At 58.4% G+C, this 12,168-nt stretch overlaps 4 protein-coding genes across 4 annotated transcripts; 3 read left to right on the forward strand and 1 right to left on the reverse strand.

Annotated features, from left to right (window-relative positions):
- Window positions 1–2,901: 2,901 nt before the first annotated feature.
- On the forward strand, window positions 2,902–5,959 carry IE81DRAFT_350783 (hypothetical protein; the record flags this gene model as incomplete). The annotated part of the gene is made up of 2 exons (XM_025516601.1): window positions 2,902–3,639; window positions 3,737–5,959. The coding sequence occupies 2 exons, from the start codon at window positions 2,902–2,904 to the stop codon at window positions 5,957–5,959; spliced, it is 2,961 nt and encodes a 986-aa protein (XP_025365906.1).
- A 573-nt stretch (window positions 5,960–6,532) lies between these two features.
- On the reverse strand, window positions 6,533–7,747 carry IE81DRAFT_78808 (hypothetical protein). Its single transcript, XM_025517637.1, has 2 exons — window positions 7,028–7,747; window positions 6,533–6,802 (listed from the first exon to the last, which is right to left on the reverse strand). The coding sequence occupies exons 1-2, from the start codon at window positions 7,526–7,528 to the stop codon at window positions 6,638–6,640; spliced, it is 666 nt and encodes a 221-aa protein (XP_025365907.1). The 5' UTR covers window positions 7,529–7,747; the 3' UTR covers window positions 6,533–6,637.
- Window positions 7,595–10,275, forward strand: IE81DRAFT_327186 (lyase-like protein). The gene is made up of 9 exons (XM_025515035.1): window positions 7,595–8,056; window positions 8,165–8,176; window positions 8,258–8,312; window positions 8,471–8,536; window positions 8,621–8,648; window positions 8,721–9,536; window positions 9,616–9,704; window positions 9,781–9,897; window positions 9,989–10,275. The coding sequence occupies exons 1-9, from the start codon at window positions 8,032–8,034 to the stop codon at window positions 10,059–10,061; spliced, it is 1,281 nt and encodes a 426-aa protein (XP_025365908.1). The 5' UTR covers window positions 7,595–8,031; the 3' UTR covers window positions 10,062–10,275.
- Window positions 10,276–10,892: 617 nt separating this feature from the next.
- IE81DRAFT_369616 (signal peptidase complex catalytic subunit SEC11) lies at window positions 10,893–12,147 on the forward strand. The gene is made up of 3 exons (XM_025517267.1): window positions 10,893–11,527; window positions 11,645–11,785; window positions 12,034–12,147. Exons 1-3 carry the CDS (start codon window positions 11,232–11,234, stop codon window positions 12,122–12,124), a joined length of 528 nt encoding a protein of 175 aa, XP_025365909.1. The 5' UTR covers window positions 10,893–11,231; the 3' UTR covers window positions 12,125–12,147.
- The last annotated feature ends 21 nt before the right edge of the window (window positions 12,148–12,168 follow it).

The raw sequence follows: 12,168 nt of genomic DNA on the forward strand, positions 1-12,168 counted from the left end.
GGGGGGGGGGCAGTAGGATTTGCAAAGCCAAGAATCACGAAGAAGCCTCGGCGTGCCGAAGTCGTGAGTGTATTTTGTAATCGTGGGCGCGAAGAGCAACAAAGAGCCATCCATGCCATGGAACCTTTCTTTGGGCGACGTCAATGAATCGATGAATGCCATCGCAAACTGCTGCGTTGCGGGTTGGCGCTTGATGGCGACCGCGACCGGGACCGCGACCGGGACGCGTGTTGATTTGCAGCAAGCGGGGCTAAATGCTCTCCCGCGCGCTCCGTCAACACCGGACGGTCACGGCCGGGGACCCGCTACGAGATGACGTCCGGCGTCCGCTTGTTTGAAAGTCAGAGTCGCCGAATATGAGCCGCGTCTAGCTGTGGCTTGGTGCAACGCTTTAATGAAAGTCACGAGTGCGGAGTCGTTGACGGAGGGGGAAAGGGGAAAACGACGAGCGCCCCGCGCTTGTGCTCGATCGTGACTCCACGACTGTTTGAGTAATACATCGCTCGCGCACAGCTTTTGCACTCACGACTCACGACTGCTTGGCGGAGACGGTCAGCACCGTGAGGGCAGACGCGAACTCCATCAGACTTCTAGATCCGTCGTGTGCGCGCAGCACGCGCATGAGATGCGGCGAGAGCACCGGACGTGGCGCGGGCGCCGGCGTAGCAAAAAAAGGTCTAGGCTTGCCGCAGATTGCGCGCGCTGCTGATGATGCCCCTTGCACCAGCTAGCTATGTATACTCCCCCCGCCATAAAGCGAGCCTGCAGTGCGTCGTGCGGTGCGGTAATCTGGCCCTTTTTGAGCTTCGACAAGACGAGAGAGAGAGGCCGCGAATGGAGAAAGGGTACGACTCGACAGCAGCCATTCGGGTTGGTCCATCGAGATCGGAGAAAACACTGCGATGAGGGGGAATGCTATAGGGCCAAGCATGCAAGGAAGCTAGGCGACCGAGTGGCTGTAGTGCCCTGCCCTGCCTACCTCGACCCACCCCCTCCGCACTCGCGACGTTTGACTGCGATGCGCGCATCAGCAAAGAGATGCTGTATATGCACGCCTCAGACAAAGTATTCCCGTGGCCGGAGTCAGAGCCGCGCGTCAGCAGCAGCATGCAGTTATAAGATGCGACACCGGCAGAAGCGGTGGTCGCTCGGCGCGTGTGTACGGTATATATGCATGCATGTGGTACATGCTTGCTGCTTGCTGTGCGCGGCTTGCTTTGCATGTGCTGCTGCTGCTGCTGCATGAAGAGTCCCCGCGCGCGTTTGCCTTGCAGCATCAGCTCACCGCGAGCACTCGCACTCGCACTCGCACTCGATTCACGATTGTCATAGCACACCAGACTGCTGCTGCAGGGCCCTCGTCTGCGGGGCTGAGTAGCTAGCTAGCTCCTGATGACCAGGACCTCCACAATTATTCGATGCAGCAGCAGCAGCAGCAAGCCGCGATGTACGAACGCGGCAGCGAACTCCGGTTTGCAATAAGCGTCAAGCGTGATTTTTACGAGGCGCTGGCTGGCTGGCTGGCTGGCAGCTCACAAAACTTTTACACTGCTATCCTACCCTCGAGAAGTGTCAAAGCAAGAACACAAAGAAGGGGAGGGGGTGATCTGACATGCAGCGATCGAGCAGCGATCGAGCCCCCTCTTGATTAATTCTTGCCCTCACGTTTGGTTGGTTGGACCCCCCCGCGGAAAGAGAACCCTGAGCTATAGAGATCTCGAGAAGCGGGCGCGGCACGGCACGGCACGGCGCCTTCTCCCAATTCGCGCTTTCCGCCAGCGCAGCTCCGTTTCCCAGGGCTCGGCGCCTTCTTCCTGAGCCTGGTGTGGCGCCCTCGTGTGTGTGCTGCCTGCCCATGCTGCATGCTCACTCGATCCCTCCCCCGGGCCTCGTCTCCATCAGCTTTGTGACACCAACTCCGCGTCCGAGACAATTTTTAAAGTTTTTTTTTTTTTTTTTTTTTTCGATCTTCTTCCACAACCTTGTGTGGGTAGGATCAACGAGCGTGCTTTGCGGATAGCTCACCTTTGGCTTTTTCCTGCTGGTCAAGTTGTAGGAAGGACAAGAGCACTGGAGAGAGGCGAACGGCCAGCTTGAAGCACATGCAGGCAGGCCCTCGCCTCGCCTCGCCTCGCCTCGCCTCTTTTGGAAGAGTCGCCACCCAAGGCTCCTCCTACCACCATCCCCCTTCGCTGGCTCCAGCACACCTGTACATAGCACAGCAAAGGCAAACGCACATCGGGCATTTTCCCCATTGGTGCTTCTGCTTCTGCTGCAAAGCCTAGTCTTTCAATCACCACACACTTGGTGGAGGTTGCACGGATTGCACCACATTCCGCCTGCTACTTCAACGTTGGTCCGCTCCATCTGCAAGCGCGGTCCGCCACCTACGCGCCCTTTTTTTCCTGCCAGCAGCAGCAGCAGCAGCAGCATCAGCAGGCGGCAGCGAGCGGCTATAGGAAGGAAGGAGGCAACTTGTGGTGGACCAAAAGAGCTGTGATCCGTCGTCCATCAAGGCAATTCGGATGAAGCCATTCCCTTTGACAAAACTCTTCCCGTAGTCGTCGTTCGTCGAGCTCATCCTTGGTTTGCATTCGTTGGGCCCCCTCCCCCTGGTTCTCTGCTTCTAATTGTCACTATACTGCACACGCGCGGCCATACCACTGCACGCACACGCACACGCTTTGGCCTCGCCACCCACCTCCCCCCCACCTCCCACATATTCCCGCTTCCGCACGCGTTTCTTCGCGCAGCATTCACGCGTAGCACACGCGTTGCTCGCGTATCATTAGTCGGTTAGGCGGATACATCGTCTGGCTTCCCGCTTCCTCGCACTCGCGCAATCTTTCCTCTCATCAAGGTGGACTCGAGGGCCCTCGTTGTGGTGTCACTTGCAACGCCATGTCTGGTCAGCACCACTACTCGTCCGGTCGCGGAGGTGCGGATCCATACGGCTACTCGGCTGGATCCTACTCTCAGCAACCCCTGTCTGCCCCTCCAGGCTCCGCATACTCTGGCTTCGCATCGTCATCCAACAGCCACTATCCCTCTTCGGCCCATACGGTGCACGGTGCAGGCTCATCAGGTTGGCCAAGCGGCGGGGCTGCAAGTCACGACTCGGCGGCCGGCGGCGCGTCTAGCCTCGGGTACTCTATGAACCATTCCTTCTACGGTGCTCACCCCCACGCCAGCGACTTTGGTGGTGGTAGCAGCAGCAGCGGAGACATTTACGGTCGGCCAAATTATGCCGACTCGGCTCACGGCACCTCGAGCGCTAGTTCTTCCGGTTTCCTACCTCAAGAACCCTCGCCTTACGGTCAAGCTGGCTCCCATTCCCACTTGCCCGCAGCTGCCAGCTACGCTCACCTTCCTCGTCCCTTGAACGGCCACTCTTCCTTGCAGCCGAGCGCCGCGAGCAATTTGCCAACGGTCGCAGCGGCGGCCACAGGTAGCGCAAGCCGCGCAGCATCCTCTTCGAGACCCGTCAAACCTAAAAAGCCTCCTCTTGGCCGCACGGATGTCAGCAGCGCTGCTGATCCCGAAAAGGCAAAAGAGGTGCTCTTGTCCCTTCGTGCTCGTATGCCAGACAGCACGGAACCAGCGCCCAGCTGTGACCGCTGTCGAAGGCGCAAGATCAGAGTGAGTTGGGAGCGCGGGCAGCTAGCTGCTCACGGTTGCTACTTCTTCCCCATTCGGCTTCTCCTCACGCGCGGCTTCTTTTCCCCTCCCCCGCCAGTGCGATCGCGAAAAGCCAACGTGCGGAAATTGTCAACAAAGCGGTAGGGTGTGCACGACCGAAGACGTCTTGAGAAAGCGTGGCCCACCGAGCAAAAAGGAGCGTCAGATCATGGAGGCGGCAGGTATTGTATTTCACGGTGCGCGTCCCAAGCAAAAGAAAAAGTCAAAGAGCGATGCGGGCAGCAAAGGAGCGACAGGAAGCGCGTCCAAGCTTGCCAAGAAGATCGGCAACGGCAACGGCAACGGCGCACCACCGCATCACACTGACGTTTCGTCGGGATGGAACAATAGCGCGACGGGCTCTGCCAGCGCTTCAGAGACCGGTCACGCATCGGCACCCGATTGGACGGCGCAGCAGCAGCAGCTGCAGCAGCAGCAGCCGGGATACTATCGACCCGCTGAGTATGATCACAGCACGCACGCTGCCTGGGCTCAAAGCGCTCGCTCTCGTCCCGTTTCACCTGCTTTCGCCGCATCGCACGGCGGCGGCGCGGCAGGGAGCATGCGTTCAGCGGACAGCGCCTACACTTGGGACGGCAGACCAGCCGATCATCATTATGGTGACAATCATCTCGGCGCAGTCGCAGCGACGAGCCTGGATTGGAGTCACAGTCGTCATACGAGCGTCGCCGGAGAGCCCGTCGCTGGCAACGCCTTTGGCGCTCGAATGGCAGACAGTCAGCAGCTCATGAGCGCACCACCCGCGCCAGGCTGGAGCAGCAGCAGCAGCAGCACCGCCACTCGCCCACCAGAAGTGCTGTATGTGGTCGATGCGAACGGCGACCTCAAATCCCGAGACGTTTTGCGCTACTATCGCTCGGTCGCAGACCTCGTAGGGGACTATCCCGACTCTATCGTGCCCAGCGCTGATCCGGACACGGCCGTGCCTCGACCGCAGTCGAACAGGGGCGCGTCGTTTTGGCACAAGACGCAAAGCGAGACTCCTCACTCTCGATGGCAAGTCGATCGGCTCATCTCGCACGAGTTGGCCAACATTCTGCTGGACGAGTTTTTGGGCCACCAGAACCACATTCACCCGTTCGTGTACGAACCGCGGGTGCGAAGCATCTTTGCCGCCCTGCAGCAGCTGGCCAACGAGAGGCTGGACGGCTTTTCTAGCGGATCGTCCGTTGCGCGTTCGTGGAGCCCTGCACTGCTGCGCAACCGCCAAGCCCTCATCCTCTCCATCCTAGCCATGTCCTCTTGCATCTCCGACGGCTTGCCGCTCAGCTCCGGCGGCGCTGCACTGGGCTGGGAGTTTGGACACGGCTGCTATCAACTAGCTCGCGGCCTGCTTGCTCCGCACAACAATCGACAAGGCTGGAGTGGCGTCGGCCAAGATGCGATGGGCGGACCGGAAGGTGGAGCGCTGGAGCGCATTCAAGCGCTCGCGCTGGTCGGCATTTATCTGGCCAACGAGGCGTCGCGCGAGCATACCATCGAAGTGCTAAAGGCTGCTTGGGAGACGGGACGATCGATGGATGCGCTGCGCAGTCGATCCGTGGACGCGTACGATCCTCGAAGGTGGGATGAAGTGGATCGAGAGATGCTGAAGCGCTCCTTGTGGGGCTGCTTCATGATGCTGCAAATGGTGCGAGCTGCGAATCAAAACGATGGAGATTCGGACTATCCTCGTGCCAGCGACGTTTCTCAGATGGATTTCCCGCTCCACTTGCCGCCTCACATTGAGAGCGAGCCGGCACTGGATACGTGGACTTCGGAACTGCGCGTGGATGCGATCCTTGCCAGCGTGCTCGACTCTCCGCTTGCCGCGCCGCCCGTGTCGACAAAGCTGTACGGCGACCAGCAAGCGATGCACGATGTGCACCTTTGCGAGTCTTGGGCTCAAGAGTTGCTGGGACAGCTGGAGCACTGGGCATCCTCTGCGCCGTGCTACCATCACAACAACCTTCGACAATCCAGCAGCAGCAGCAGCAGCCGCTCCATTGCGCGCAACTTCAACCTTCGCAAATCGCGCTCGACGCATCAGCTGGCCAGATCGTTGATTCGACAAGGATTGACGAGCGCAGGCTCCATGCTGGATATCGGAGAGGATGCTAGGTGCGACTCGCACCATGCCTTTTCGTCGCAGGAACCGGGCTCGGATAGGGTGGCCGCTTGGCTCGCCACTACGCCTTCGTACGCTCTGAAAGCCATGTGTGGTGATCAGGGCGAATCTGCTAGCCCTTGGCAGCGACCACCTCCATCCAAGATGATGTGATGCGCGCGCGGGTGCGCGTGCGGGTGCGAATGCGAATGCGGATTCCAAGTAGCTAAATCGTACCTCTCTCGCTGATCCCCCTCTCCCCCTATCATCTCGTCGCGGCAACCCCCCCCTCTCAAACGCCCCTCATCACTAATCAGCTTTCGTTCGCTCCTCCTGTATCTGCGCTGCGCACATCAGCGAACTCGTTCGTGCACTCTCCCTCAAGAGCCCCCGTCGGACAAACGCGTTATTCTGAGACCTACGCTCCGCTCAGGCAATGGTCGACCGGGTTAGCAAGCAAGCACTTACCTGCTTGTACCTGCCCCTCGAATCTCCTTCTCCCCTTACCTCTCGCAACAATCCCGATCTCAATGAAATGCGGCCACGGCGCCCCATGACTTCTTTGCAAAACGATCCGATACATCTTTGCCCCCTCATCGTGCTGCATCTGGCGCTTGGCTTGGCTTGGCTTGGCTTGGCTTGACGGTGATCGCGTGCGTTCGAGCGAGTACAGTATTCGCACCCTTGTGAAAGAACAAGGTCCCCCACTTTACAACTTTTCCACGAGACTTGAAACTGTGTTCCAGTCCAATGCAAGGATGGGTGGGCCCCTTCTCTAGAGGGGGGAAAGCTTCACATTGGGCGAATCTCCGATGAGATGAGATGAGATGAGGGGCTCTCGAGCGGAGAGTATCATGGCGTTTCATTCGATGAATGATGCTGGCATCGCCCGCATGCTATGGGGCCATCGCGGATTGCTAGAAGATCGTCGCTGTCTGTCTGTCTGTCCATCTGTCCCACAAAGGGCACACCTTGTAGCAGGATCGGGGCGCACGCGTGAGCTGTGACGGATCCAAGCTAGGCAAATATGAATACGAATTCGAATTCGAATCGGAATCGGGTCGGGGGGGGGGGGGGGGGGGGGGGGGGGGGGGGGGGGGGGGGGGGGGGGGGGGGGGGGTAAGGTGCGGCGCGGCGCGGCGTAAGAGCAAAAGGGGGGGGGGGGGGGGCATTTTATGAGTCGAATATCTCATCAATTGACTCGGACTTATCAAGACTCAAACTCAAGACTCAAAACTCAACACTGGATCGAGCGCCGGACCTAGCTGCACGTGATGGCTGCCTCTCTGCACATGCATGCTTGAACCCCCCACACGTGATCTGTGTCAGAGAGATATCACGTGAGATGACGCGATTTCTTCTTCTAGCGCCGATGAGATGATGATGATGATGATGATGATGAGAAAGTCGACAAGAAGAGGAGTGTGCAGCAGCGTCAGCTGGGTAGGTGCGCGCGCGTGCGTGCTTGCGTGCTTGCGTGCGTGCTTGCGGACGTATACGTGCGCCAGCAGGAGGAGAAGCGAAGCGCAGAGAGTTGGATCGGGCGGGGTCTGTTTTTCTCCCTTGAAACCTCGCTCGAGTGTGTAGCGAGCGAGCGTGTCCGAGGATTCGCGATAGATCGAGAGTGTGAGTCTTGGGGTGCGCAATCAGAAGGTCGAATGGATTGTCGTGCGTGTGCTGTGCTCGTCTTATTTCTGGCTCTCGCGCGTGTCCTGCGTGGCTTCTGATTCCGCAGTCAAGCATGCATCAGGCGCTAATGGTGAATGGTGAATGAATGAGAGCGCGCGCGCCTTCTCGCAATAACAGTCACTCGGATCCACGAATTGCGTGCTTTTTTTGGGCGCGGTGCGGTGCGGTGCGGTGCATGTGGTGTGGTGGAGCGAGCGCACGGACGTTCTTACACAGACACAGACACACATCACACACACACGTACACGCCCTCTGCTCACGACTCGGGACTCACACTCGGACTGACACTCACTGACACTGCCCACGTGCCTGCTGTAGTAGTGCTGCAGATCTTGGAGTAGAACTTCTCTATAGCTGATGCTGGCCGGCCCCCTCGTCAACGTGCCCTCGCGCGGGTGCGGCGGTATAGCGAGTGCAAGATCGTGTGAGCGAGCGAGCGAGTCGATGAACATCATCGTTGCGCACGCTCTCCAACCTCTTTGCGCTCCTCCATCACACTAATCCCCCGCCCGAGCCGTATACCATACTCTTCCAACCTGAGCTCACCCTTTGCAAACATGGCTTCTCACTTTGACACTCTTCGTGAGTATGGAGCGTCGCCCGTGCGTTCGGCAAACTCCCTCCCTCTCTAACAATCCCCTCCTCCTCCTCCTCTTCCCACGCGTGTCGCGCACGCACTTCACTCTTCAGAGCTCCACGCTGGTGAGTCAGACAGACGCATACACGCCGCCGCCGCCGCTCCCCATCATCGCTCATCTTCACTTTGCTCGCACTCCAACGTAGGTCAAGAGCCCGATCCTGCATCCAACGCCCGTGCTGTGCCCATTGTTGCTTCTACGTGAGTCATGTTATCGCACTGCTGCGGAACTTGAGAAGGACGCTCAGCGCATAGCTAGCTTGCTCTCGGCGCTGCGATGTTGTGGTGGTGGCGAATTTTGTCCCCCGCCCCTGCACTCCACAACTCATGCGCGACATCCCCCCCACCTCCAATCTCAGCTCATTTGTGTTCAACAACTCTGAGCATGGAGCCAACTTGTTCGGTCTGCGCGAGTTTGGAAACATGTGAGTGGAGCACGTCGTGAGCGCTAGGGGAAATTTTGGGCCTCCTCAGACTTTTTTTTCGGTTGCTTGGTCGTATTCTGCCAGCTACTCGCGTCTTATGAACCCGACCACTGTGAGTGTGTGATGGTGACAAGTCGAGACAGACGCGACATGCGCTCACGCCTCTCGGGCGGCACCTCTTCAGGATGTGTTTGAGAAGCGCATTGCAGCCCTCGAGGGCGGTGCTGCTGCTCTTGCCACCTCGTCTGGTCAAAGTGCTCAGGCCATGGCCGTGCTCGCTTTGGCCCAGGCGGGGGACAACATCGTCTCCACGTCTTACTTGTACGGAGGAACGTACAACCAGTTCAAGGTCCTCTTTCCTCGCATGGGCATCACGACCAAGTTTGTCAAGGGAGACAGCCCAGACGACATTGCCAAGGCGATCGACTCCAAGACAAAGGCGGTGTACATCGAGTCGATTGGTAACCCGCGCTACAATGTGCCGGATTTGGAGGCCATCGCCAAGATTGCCCACGATCACGGCATTCCCCTCGTCGTGGACAATACGTTTGGTGCGGGCGGATACCTCATCCGTCCCATCGACCACGGAGCAGACATTGTCGTGCACTCTGCCACAAAGTGGATCGGCGGTCACGGAACGACGATTGCCGGAGTGGTCGTCGACTCTGGCAAGTTCGATTGGAAAAAGTCTGGACGTTTTCCACAATTCACCGAGCCTTCGGAGGGCTATCACGGTCTGAAGTTTTGGGACACGTTTGGAGCGGTCACGTTTGCCATTTTCCTTCGCGTAGTGATTCTGCGCGACTTGGGACCTAGCATCAACCCTTTTGGCTCCTTTTTGCTCCTGCAAGGTCTCGAGACGCTCAGCTTGCGCATTCAGCGTCAGGCCGACAATGCCCTCGCCATTGCTCAATGGCTCGAGAAGCACCCCAAGGTCGCTTGGGTCTCCTACCCCGGTCTCACCTCTCATCCGAGTCACCAGCTGGCCAAAAAGTACCTGGTGAGTTGCGCGCGCAAGAGGGCTGAAGGAGCGCTCTCGAGCTAAATTGATGCTCACACGACGTTTTCCTTCTCGCCAGCCGCGCGGTTTCGGAGGTGTGTTGTCTTTTGGTGTAAAGGGCGACGATAAGTCCGGCGCGACGTTTGTGGACAACCTCAAGCTTGCCAGGTGAGCCCGCGCGTTGCGGAGTGCTTTTGCGGAGTGTGCGCGTCCCCAGGCGCTTACACTCCTCGCCATCTCTTAGCCACTTGGCAAACGTGGGAGACGCAAAGACGCTCGTCATTGCTCCTGCCGCCACGACTCACCAGCAGCTGACTGACCAGGAACAGCTGGACTCTGGTGTGACCAAGGACCTGATCAGGTGAGAGGGGCGGGGGGACGCAGAGCAAAGCGAATCGTGATCGAGTCGCACGTCTTGCCCCGCTGACACTGCCTTGCTACGGAATGATCAGACTGAGCGTCGGATATGAGTTCATCGACGATATCAAGGCTGATTTGGAGCTTGGCTTCAAGGCTCTTGCTTAGAGGTTGGGTGAAGGACGCTGCTGCTGCTGCTGCTTCTTGTCGGCGCTCGCACGCGGGCGTTCGCGCCTGATCTAGCCTGACACGGCGTCGCCGCTCCAAAGGACGGACACGGGGAAATGATTTCCGGTGGAGGTTTCGGGGAGGGGGTCCCAGACAGATTTGACGTGTAATTTTTTGGAAAAATAAAATGTATCGCGGACGTGCGTCGTCAGAATTGTTCAGCTGCTGCTGCTGCTGCTGCTGCTGCTGCTGCTTGTGAGACGTGCGAATCTTTCTCCTCCGCATGGGGCGCATGCTCGTCGAGTTGCAGACTCGTAAGAAACAGAGGGGTGATGAATGCGAGAAAAATGTCGCAAGAGACGAGGAGAGCTGGGGGGGGGAAAGAAATCAGCGCGCGAGAGCGAAGGGAAACGCTTTGGGGGGGGGCTTGCATTGATTGAGGTTTTACAGGTCGCGCGCGGTATTAGCCCCCCCTAGCTGATTGGCCTTCGATTGAGAAGTTGGGCAACTTTTACGCGTGGCTGTGGGCTGAAATATTTGCGGGGAGGGGAGGGGAGGGGAGGGGAAAGAGTCTGAAGTGAGAGGAGGAGGAGGAGGAGTAGGAGGAGGAGGAGGAGGGGGCTGTTGTTTTTGTCGTACGAGAGAGCAGGGAGCGGCGTGTGTTGGCTGCATGCATGCATGCATGCGCTGCGCGTATTTGTGGCGCTCACGCGGGACCGAGGTGGGTGCTGGGTGCGTGCGTGCGTGCGTGCGTGCGTGAGTGCGCTAGCGTGTGTCGACGTGGTTAGTTGCGTGCGAGGTCGCATCTACTTGCGGACTTGATACGGCGTACAGCGAACAGCGAACAGCGAACATCGACCCAGCATTCATCCATCGCACGAGGGGCAAAGGAGGTCGAAAGTCGATAACAATAGACGCTTCGTAAACCCGCTCCCTTTTCCCTACCCTTTGCTCTTCCTTTTTGGGATCTGCTCTTGCAACTGAACTCTACTAGGCAAGAAAAAGGGCGCAAACACGGGCACGATATCTCTCCCTCTGCAAGACGAGCACGAGCACGAGCACGAGCACGAGCACGCTTTTCTTGTTCCCTCAACTCGGCGAGCAACAGCACGAGCAGGATAGGGAGGCAAGTCGTCGTTGGAAGGGCGACAGCTGCACCCAAGGGAAAGGATGTTGTCCTCGCTGCGCAACCTATCCATCCGAGCCTACCTGCTCCAAGCGCTCAACTTTCTGACGGTCATCTCGACGGCCCTAGCGCTGTGGAAAGGCCTCTCGGTATGGTGCGATACGGAATCGCCAGTGGTGGTGGTGTTGTCGGGAAGTATGGAGCCGGCATTTTATCGAGGGGATCTGCTCTTCTTGAGCATGCCTAGTGCCGAGAGAAAGTTCAAGGTGGGAGATATCACGGTTTATAAAGTGCCTGGAGCGGATATTCCCATCGTTCATAGGGTGCTTGAGACGCACGAGTGAGTGCCCCCCCCCCCCCCCCCGCGCGCGAAAAGCGATGCGGTGCGGTGCGGTGCTGCGGTCGAGTCGTGGACTCCTTACATACCCTTCACTTCCCCTCCACGATTCAACGACAGCTTGCCAGAGGAGGATGATCAGTTGCTGTTGACAAAGGGAGATAACAACTCGGCGGACGATCTGGTGCTGTACAATGGCACGAGACATTTGAGGAGGAGCAACGTGGTTGGAAAAGTCAAGGGATATATGCCTTATGTTGGGTGAGTAGCAGCGCGTGGCTAGTGATGAGAAGGGGGGAAGGTGTGCCCAGTCTGGCTGGTGTGTTTTGTCGAAGCAGGCAGGCAGGCGAGAAGGCAAGAGCTGGATTGGCCAAACTTCTTGCCAAGTCGCGCAGAGCCCCACTCGTAGCAGACAGCGCACGCTCGCACAGCTTGAATGCGACACGCGACACGCAAGCTTCATCTCGGCCGCCCCATCCTCACACTCTTTTTGCCCCCCTCTCATACAGATACGTGACGATTGCGCTGAACGATTATCCGAAGCTCAAGTACTTGTTATTGGGAGGCTTGGGCCTATCTTTGCTCTTGCAGAGGGAGTGAGAGAATCGAGGAGGAGGAGGAGGGGGGCTAAGGAGGAGGAGAAT

This window comes from Ceraceosorus guamensis, assembly GCF_003144195.1.
Source record: "Ceraceosorus guamensis strain MCA 4658 unplaced genomic scaffold IE81scaffold_195, whole genome shotgun sequence".
Taxonomy (NCBI): Eukaryota; Fungi; Basidiomycota; class Exobasidiomycetes; order Ceraceosorales; family Ceraceosoraceae; genus Ceraceosorus; species Ceraceosorus guamensis.

Excerpts from the sequence above, each read along its gene's own strand:
- IE81DRAFT_78808 (XM_025517637.1), bottom strand. The coding sequence starts at position 7,528 with ATGCTTGACTGCGGAATCAGAAGCCACGCAGGACACGCGCGAGAGCCA. Across the intron at positions 6,803-7,027 it reads GGTCCGGCGCTCGATCCAGT|CTTGGATCCGTCACAGCTCA; the intron begins GTTGAGTTTTGA and ends ATATTTGCCTAG.
- IE81DRAFT_327186 (XM_025515035.1), top strand. The coding sequence starts at position 8,032 with ATGGCTTCTCACTTTGACACTCTTC. Across the intron at positions 8,313-8,470 it reads GTGCCCATTGTTGCTTCTAC|CTCATTTGTGTTCAACAACT; the intron begins GTGAGTCATGTT and ends CTCCAATCTCAG. Across the intron at positions 8,537-8,620 it reads CTGCGCGAGTTTGGAAACAT|CTACTCGCGTCTTATGAACC; the intron begins GTGAGTGGAGCA and ends GTATTCTGCCAG.
- IE81DRAFT_369616 (XM_025517267.1), top strand. The coding sequence starts at position 11,232 with ATGTTGTCCTCGCTGCGCAACCTATCCATCCGAGCCTACCTGCTCCAA. Across the intron at positions 11,528-11,644 it reads AGGGTGCTTGAGACGCACGA|CTTGCCAGAGGAGGATGATC; the intron begins GTGAGTGCCCCC and ends ATTCAACGACAG. Across the intron at positions 11,786-12,033 it reads GGATATATGCCTTATGTTGG|ATACGTGACGATTGCGCTGA; the intron begins GTGAGTAGCAGC and ends CCTCTCATACAG.